The sequence below is a fragment of the Ailuropoda melanoleuca genome, chromosome 12 (assembly GCF_002007445.2).
Source record: "Ailuropoda melanoleuca isolate Jingjing chromosome 12, ASM200744v2, whole genome shotgun sequence".
Taxonomy (NCBI): Eukaryota; Metazoa; Chordata; class Mammalia; order Carnivora; family Ursidae; genus Ailuropoda; species Ailuropoda melanoleuca.
Genome location: NC_048229.1, coordinates 28848232 through 28856451, shown reverse-complemented (window position 1 = coordinate 28856451; position 8220 = coordinate 28848232). Strand labels below are relative to the sequence as shown.

At 42.0% G+C, this 8220-nt stretch overlaps 1 protein-coding gene across 1 annotated transcript; it reads left to right on the top strand.

Annotated features, from left to right (window-relative positions):
- The first annotated feature begins 327 nt into the window (after window positions 1–327).
- LOC100464943 (vomeronasal type-1 receptor 4) lies at window positions 328–6965 on the top strand. The gene is given in 2 exon segments (XM_019808282.1): window positions 328–1125; window positions 6858–6965. Coding segments are annotated over 2 exon segments (906 nt in total).
- Window positions 6966–8220: the final 1255 nt, after the last annotated feature.

The window sequence follows — 8220 nt, the reverse complement described above, 5'->3', positions numbered from 1 at the left end:
TTCAATGCACTAACTTTGTTATCAGCCTAGCCAGGTTCCGCTCCCCACTCTGACCCTAATTAGCGAATGAATTCAGACAAAGCACTTTGCCTTTCTCTGCCTGTGTTGTCCTCATCTTTATGAGGAATGCATTAGTTTGTGCCTCATGAATTTGTGAGAAATAAGAAGTGACTGCACGGGGTCCATTATACCAGTGATTCACACATTACAAGTATTTAGTAATGCTTGTGTGTGTAACTCTTGGAAGGCCCTAAATAACAGAAGAGCTTTAAGTATTATTTCAAAGTAGGAAGTGTTACTAAGTGGAGAATATCGAGTATCAGTTACATGATTCATGTGGCCCACACCTGATATTCCCATGCAGGATCCTCTAGCCCGGAAGACAAATATCAGTCAGTGAGAACTGACAGGATGGCCACCTGGGATCTGGCAATAGGAGTGATCTTCTTAATACAGACTGTGGTTGGAATCCTGGGGAACTTCTGTCTTCTTTACCATTATTTCTTCCTTTATTTCACTGCATGTAGGCCAAGGTCCACAGATTTGATTATCAAAAACCTGATTGTAGCCAACATTTTGGTCCTGGTCTCTCTTGGAATACCTTATACAATGGCATCTTTTGGGTGGTATAACAGCTTCAATGATTTTGGATGCAAGTTTTTCCCCTATGTTCGTGGGGTGGGCAGGGGAGTGTCCATTGGCACCACCTGTCTCCTGGGTGTCTTCCAGGCCATCACCATCAGCCCCAGGAACTCCAGGTGGGCAGCGCTGAAAGGGAAAGCTCTCAAGTGCATTGTCCCTTCAGTTGTCCTGTGCTGGGTCTTGCAGATACTGGTGAAAATCGTGTATCCCTTGTTTCTGACTAGCGCTTTGAACAACAAAAACATGACAACTAGAAAAAGTTTCAGATACTGTTCTGCGGTTCGTCATGACAAAACCAGAGACTCGTTGTATGCAGTACTGTTAACATTCACTGATGTGTTATGTTTGGGGCTCATGATCTGGGCCAGTGGCTCCATGGTTTCTATTCTGTACAGGCACAAGCAGAGGCTCCAACACATTCTTAGGACCAACATCTCCACATCATCACCTGAGTCCAAAGCCACCAAAACCATCCTCCTCCTGGTGAGTACTTTTGTCTACTTTAACACCCTCTCCTCTACCTTTCATATTGTTTTGTCTGTTTTTGATAATTTTAACTGGTACTTCTTGAGCATTAATTTAGTAATCACTCTGTGTTTCCCAACTGTCAGCCCCTTTCTGCTCATGAGCCGTGACCGCGGTGTATTGCTGCCGAGCTTTCTCTGGTTAAGGAATATAAAATCCCCTTGTCTTATGAGAAATATGTAAATTGAATGTATTTTCATAATGTTCATTTGCTAATTCACGCGTCCCCAGTACAATTATGAGAGGTTTATCCCACGATGGTACACAGATCACGTTGAACATCTTCTTCAAAGTTAACAATAAAAAAAGTTAACCAATTATAGTAGTAATTTTAATGGAATATTATATAATTATCTTGTAAATACTTATGTGATTGAAGTTTTGCTAATGATCAGTGGAGGAGTGCAGAAATTATGCAATTATAGGGGCGCCTGGGTGGCACAGCGGTTAAGCGTCTGCCTTCGGCTCAGGGCGTGATCCCGGCATTCCGGGATCGAGGCCCCACATCAGGCTCCTCTGCTATGAGCCTGCTTCTTCCTCTCCCACTCCCCCTGCTTGTTCCCTCTCTCGCTGGCTGTCTCTATCTCTGTCGAATAAATAAATAAAATCTTTAAAAAAAAAAAAGAAATTATGCAATTATAAACACCAAGTCCTGAAACAATCTGGATATTTGGAGAAGTCTTTGAGCATGTCACGTAAATTTGTCATAGTAAATTTCCCAGAAGCGAAGTAGGCGTAGAATTATAGGAAAAGGAGTATGAAAATGGATAAGAATGTGGCAGGACGTCAGTGAAACTGAATAGTGCTGGAGGGAAAATCTGGTCAGTGAGTAAAGCTTTGGGGAGCCAGTTACAATTTTGTACATTTCATTCTAGAGAGGCCGTAGTCACTCATGTGAAGTATGATGTTACGGGAGCTTGGGAGATGAGCATGTGTAAACATTTTCAGGTAAAGATGGATAGTTTGGACTGGAGTGGATAGATATATAGTGGCGAGCATAGAATTACATTTTAGCTGATTCTTTTTTTTTTTTTAAGATTTTATTTATTTATTTGACAGAGATGGAGACAGCCAGCGAGAGAGGGAACACAAGCAGGGGGAGTGGGAGAGGAAGAAGCAGGATCACAGTGGAGGAGCCTGATGTGGGGCTCGATCCCAGAATGCCAGGATCACGCCCTGAGCCGAAGGCAGACGCTTAACTGCTGTGCCACCCAGGTGCCCCCATTTTAGCTGATTCTTAAAGGACATCAGGTGATAGTGATAATTTTAAAAGCCATGAATTCCACGGAACTGGCATCTTTAGGAGGCAGATCTTTCTCTCCTTTTTGTGAAGGTGATTTGGGCCTGTTGGCAAGAAGGAGGTTTGGAGGTGACCGGTCATGTCTCTGAAGTGATGAGATTAGTTTATGATGGAGACTTCCACTGAATTGGGAACCCTGAAGTGAGAGCCATTTGAAAAGGAGAGATTTGAATCCATTCTGTTCATGTGGAGTTCATGGCTCCTTGATTTTCAATTTCCCTCAATTTTAGGAGCGATTTTTATATAGCTTTCTCTGTATTCACATTTAGAAGTTTAGATAAAGTATTGAGCATTTAATAATTTGAAAAAAAGTAATTTAACCCAATGGATATGTATAGATAGATAAATAGATAGACAGTATATAGAACCTCGTATCACGAATGGAATCCATATTTGTAGCTCACATGAGGCACGTAAATATTTACCATATTTTAGATCACAAAGCACAAAGAAGAATATATAAATATACACCTACGGACAATTGTGTAGGGATCTATATCTGTATCTGTATCTGTGTTTGATCTGTGTGTATATAAACATGTAGATGTGGACTTAATTATCTTTGTTATCTATGAATTAATCTATTGGAAAGTTGTATATTAAGAACAATTTTAAATAGTACTAATTACAGTAATGACAAACTCAAAATGTATGTTATGTGATGTGCATATTGCCACACTGGTTGTTTGATTGTTAAAATTCCATCAAATGTATTTTTAATTTTTCTACTTTAATTCTGTTACTTTGCCATGTCTCTCGTGGAAACCTCTAATGAACAATAGTAAAAAATGCTTGATTTTGAAAGCCATCATTAATCTATTTAAATTTAATCTAATAGTTGAGACATTTGAGTGTCAGTGGAGTTTATTTTCTTATTCAATGTATGTTAACTTCTTTTCTATGAATTTAAAACATAATTCTAATTTATAATTCTGCATTATAACTGAATTTTTTCTTTGACGTTGTATACTTTATTTTTATTATTTCTTAGTTTTACCTAGAAATTTCAGCATATATTTAAAAGCTAATCACACTGTCATTTTATTTAATATTATTAACCCTCCCCCCTTTATAGTATATGGACAACTCTCATCTATTTACCATATCCCATCTTTTTGAGTGTTGATATGGATTTGAAAAATTTAAAGACACATGCTCCGGTCATAAGTGCATTGCTCCTCGAAAGTTCACAAAGTGATCACATTTCTGTACTCAGTACCTGGATCAATAAATGGAATATTGTCAGACCCCCAGATACCCTTGTGCTCCTTACCAGTCACTACACCTCTGGGTCATCACTGCTCTGACATCGTACAGCATGGGTCACTTTAGCCTGCCTTGCATCTTAAGTAACAGAGCAGTACCTCTCTTGTATTTGGCTTTTGTCATTCCTTCTCTTGTTTGTGAATTTATTGCTCCATGCTGTTATTGATCATTCATTGGCATTGCCATGTAGCGTTCCATAGTGTGTCTATAGGAAACAATTAATTTAATCATTCTGTTAACATATGGATGGTTTTCAGTTTGGGACTATTAGGATTATTGCTGGTATGTAAATTTCGACCATGTTTTGTTGGCACACATACAAATTTCTGTTGCTTATATAAGTAACGGTGGAATTGGTGGGTGAGAGTTTTACATCTTTGCAGCTTAAGGAGATGGTACCTAAGGGGTTTGGAAAATGTTTGTACGAAGTTTCACATCCACCAGCAGTGTAGGAGATTTTCTGTTTGTGCACATCCTTGTCAACGGTTTTGATATTTTGTCATTTTTCTTTTTGACTTCTGGTTGGCGTGTGATGGCACCAAGTAGCAATTTTATTTTCATTTCCTTGATTATTATAAAAGTTGAGCATCCTTGCACGTATTTATTAGACATTGGGTAGCCCCTTTTCAAGTATGTGTTGGTTTATTTCGTCCATTTTTTCTATTGCCTTTTTTTCTTATCAATTTGTAGTAATTCTATATATCTGCTGGACCTGTTTCTTTTATGGGTCTCTTTCTCTCATGCTCTGTGTGCCTCTGTCTTTCATTTCTGTGCGTTTTGATGAGGAGAAAGTCTTAATGTTAATATAGCTATTTCCTCCTTTATAGATAATGTTTACTATTCTGTTCAAGGAATACTTTTGCTTCTAAGACTACAGTTATTCTCCTTTTCTAAAAAACTTTTTATCACATTGAAATTTAGAGCAGCAACCCATCCAGAATTGATTTGTTGTATGTGTGGATAGTGAATTCTGTTGTCTTCTGATAAGCTAACGAGTTTCATTGAGAATATGTGATATAGGTCCTTCTTTTCATTTGCTCTCACCTCTCCTTGCTCACGCAGGTTACTTTACCTCTCCCTTGGATCTGTCTTTCCCATGAAGTCTCCTGGTAAATTGGTGTTTCTTCCCGGTTCTTCAGTCTTTCACAGTCCAACATCAGCACATGACCAAGGGCAGTCTTGGTATCAAAAATCTTCAATGGATCTTTTTACTCTATCAGTCATAACCTAATTTTTAAGGGAAAGGTGTACTCTATTGGGGAACAATTCTCCATGAGCCTCTCAATTTTTTTCATATATTGTATCAGCTTCTTTTCTAGACTAGCTTGCAAAGATTTTTGTGTAACGGCCTCTGAGGATGGTAATACTGTCTTTCTTGGGTGGAAAGGGGAGATGACCCGACCATGTACTAGAGCGATGTACAAAGGCACACATTGGGCAGGTGCATTTATGATTCACTTGAAAGGATTGGCTTTTCTGAAGCTTAATGTTCTTCCGCTGTGACATGGACCTACTGTATGTGTAGCAGCCACCTGGATCTCTTTGCCTGGCTCCTGTGAGGCTTGTGGAAGCAAAGGGAAGAGATGTGAATCAGAAGCTCTTGCTGCCTATTGTGCATGAATAACCATGCCTTTTGTCTCCGTCCCTGGAGTCTCATGTCTTCTCCCAGCATCCATGCAAATAGCAGGCCAACTTACTGGTTTGCAAATGGGGTAATGTCTTACACCCTTTACCTTTCTTTTTTTTTTTTTTTTTTTTTTTTTTTTAAAGATTTTATTTTACTTATGTGACAGAGAGACAGCCAGCGAGAGAGGGAACACAGCAGGGGAGAGGGAGAGGAAGAAGCAGGCTCCCAGCCGAGGAGCCCGATGTGGGACTCGATCCCGGAACACCGGGATCACGCCCTGAGCTGAAGGCAGTCGCTTTAACGACTGCGCTACCCAGGCGCCCCACACCCTTTACCTTTCTTGACAGTCTCGGCAGTGAGGATGGGATAGCGATTGAACCCTACAAACACTGGCCTTTGGGAGTTGCCATAGTAGCAAAGAGAAACTAAGTTAATGTGGTCCTTGGGGCCTCCCTCAGTCTGTGTGGAGTGGTATAAGAAAATTCCACAGGCTGGGTAGCTTATATGGGAATTCATATGTCACAGTTTTGGAGGATGAACATCTGAGATTAGGGTGCCAGTGTGGTTGGTGAGGACCTTCCTGTGGGTTGCAGCCTTCTGTTATCTTCACAAGGTGGGAGGGGCGAGGGAACTCTCAGGCCTCTTTGTAAAGGGCCCCAATCCCATTCCTGAGGGCAGAACCTCCCAGTCACTTCCCAAAGGCCCCACCTCCAAATGTCATCCCCTTGGGAGTTAGGTTTCACTATATGAAATTTGAGGGTACACAAAGAGACCATAGCAGGAACCTTTGGAAAAAAGTTTAACACCAGTTATTGTTTCTGCATCAGAATGTAATAGACATTGTTGTGCTATAGGCTTGTGCTTCCCATCCCAGAAGTGCCAGAGAGGATTTTCCCAGTCAGGGTGAGGTGCAGGTAGAGCAGTGTTATCGGGACATAGGGCCTCTCATTTTCCACCAGTGGGGTGGGGGTGGGGTAAGGATTTGGGTCAACCTCTGATGTACCAAGTTCTCAGAATGTACGCGATATTCTGTCTGTTGGCAAGTTGGAGGCCTCAGTCCCAGTTGCCGTGTCTCAGGTGCTATCACCTCTGCCAGTAGGGCTGGCAGATATAACCCGACCAAATTCAGAGTCCTGTTTCCCAGTGAAAGTTCACTGGAACTCTATGGGAATGTGCACGGTGCTCAATCCCTCCAACAGTGAAGGCACACCTTTGTCTCTTTGGCTTCCCATCATGTCAAAGGGGGCCCAGCCCTTGCTGGACTCCTGGCATATGGGAGATGGCATAGTTCTCTGTGAGGGATAAGTCTGTCCTTTGGAGCCTCTGGCGAAGGGAGGAAACCTCCACCTGGAAGCCCCATTTGGTGTATGGATTTGGGGCCTCCTGACACAACTAACAGGTAAGCTCTTTTAAAATAGCAGTGATTAAAAACCAAACTAAAGTTTTTAAAAAGAGTGATTAGCTTATTAAGGAGCTCTCCTCAAAACTGACCCTTAGATGTGTGGTGACTGTGATGAAGGACCAGAAGGCAAGCTGAGAACGAAGCACAAGCGGACACCCTGCAAATTGAACCCTACAAGCACCGGCCTTTGGGAGTTGCCATAGTAGCAGAGAGAAGCTAAGTTGATGTGGTCCTTGGGGCCTCCCTCAGTCTGTGTGGAGTGGTATAAGAAAATTCCACAGGCTGGGTAACTTATACCCAAATTCATATCTCAGACTCACCCCACCCCACTGGTGGCAAATGAAAGGTCCTGTGTCACAGTAACACTTCTCTACCTGCACCTCACCCTGACTGGGAAAATCCTGGCTGTCCTAAAGCTAAGGAAAGGAAAGACAAATGGTTAACTTATAGAGATTACAGTCCTGCAAGACATGAGTCTCCCCCAGTTTACAAATGTCTTAGTGATTTACAAGAAGGAAGCATTCTTACCAATAACCTAAGTTCCAGAAGGAAGTGTCTTAATATTAATGCTTTGCTAGAGGAAACAACAACCTAAACTTGACAATGGCAAGTCCTCCAATATCTTGTAGGTTCTCTTCAGCATATGAAATTTCTCTTGAAAACCTCCCTTTTCCTTACCTCCCCCAACTCCCAAGTATATAGTCAGTCATCCCTCACAATCCAGGTGCAGCAGCTCTTTCTCCCCTTTAATAAAATCACCTTTTTGCACCAAAGATATCTCAAGAATTCTTTCTTGGCCATCGGCTCTGGACCTCACCAACATTCAAAAACTACATCAACTGTCTGCCCTGATATTCCAATTTTGGAATGAGTCAACATGGACTTAACTGTAACAGGGTAAGGAGGGTCCCAAAAGTCCCATGTCCCATGGCAAGTACATATTCAAGAATGAAGGCTGACTCTTTCCAGCAGTATCTCAGCTTGACAGGAATAAGTGATACCTAACCCTTTACAGGAAATTTTAAGTTCCACACTGTAGCCAAAGCCACTGGCACTAGGAACCCTCAATCCTCTGAGAGTGCCCTAAATGCATGGCCCTGGTCACTGATGGTTTAGGTCAGCCGGAACCTAATGGTGTCCCCTGGGCCACTGGGTCTGGTTAGCCTGAGGGCCAGCTCTGCAGAACCGAATCAGAGGCGGGTCCTTCCTTCATTGATCACATTTCAGAAACCTGGGCTGCTGCCAAGGGTCTAGCTGTCCAGTATGTTATTTAGAAAACTATGGACTGGCGGATTAAGGACCCCCTCCATCCACTGCCTTGTTGGGCTGTGTACTGTGGAAACCAATTGCAGTGCTGAAATACTTGTCTAGGTCCCTCATTTAGATGCCTATGGTAACGGTCTGTTCTTCAGAGACTAACCAGAATCAGGCTGCTGATGGAGCCTGTTTCTGACTCAG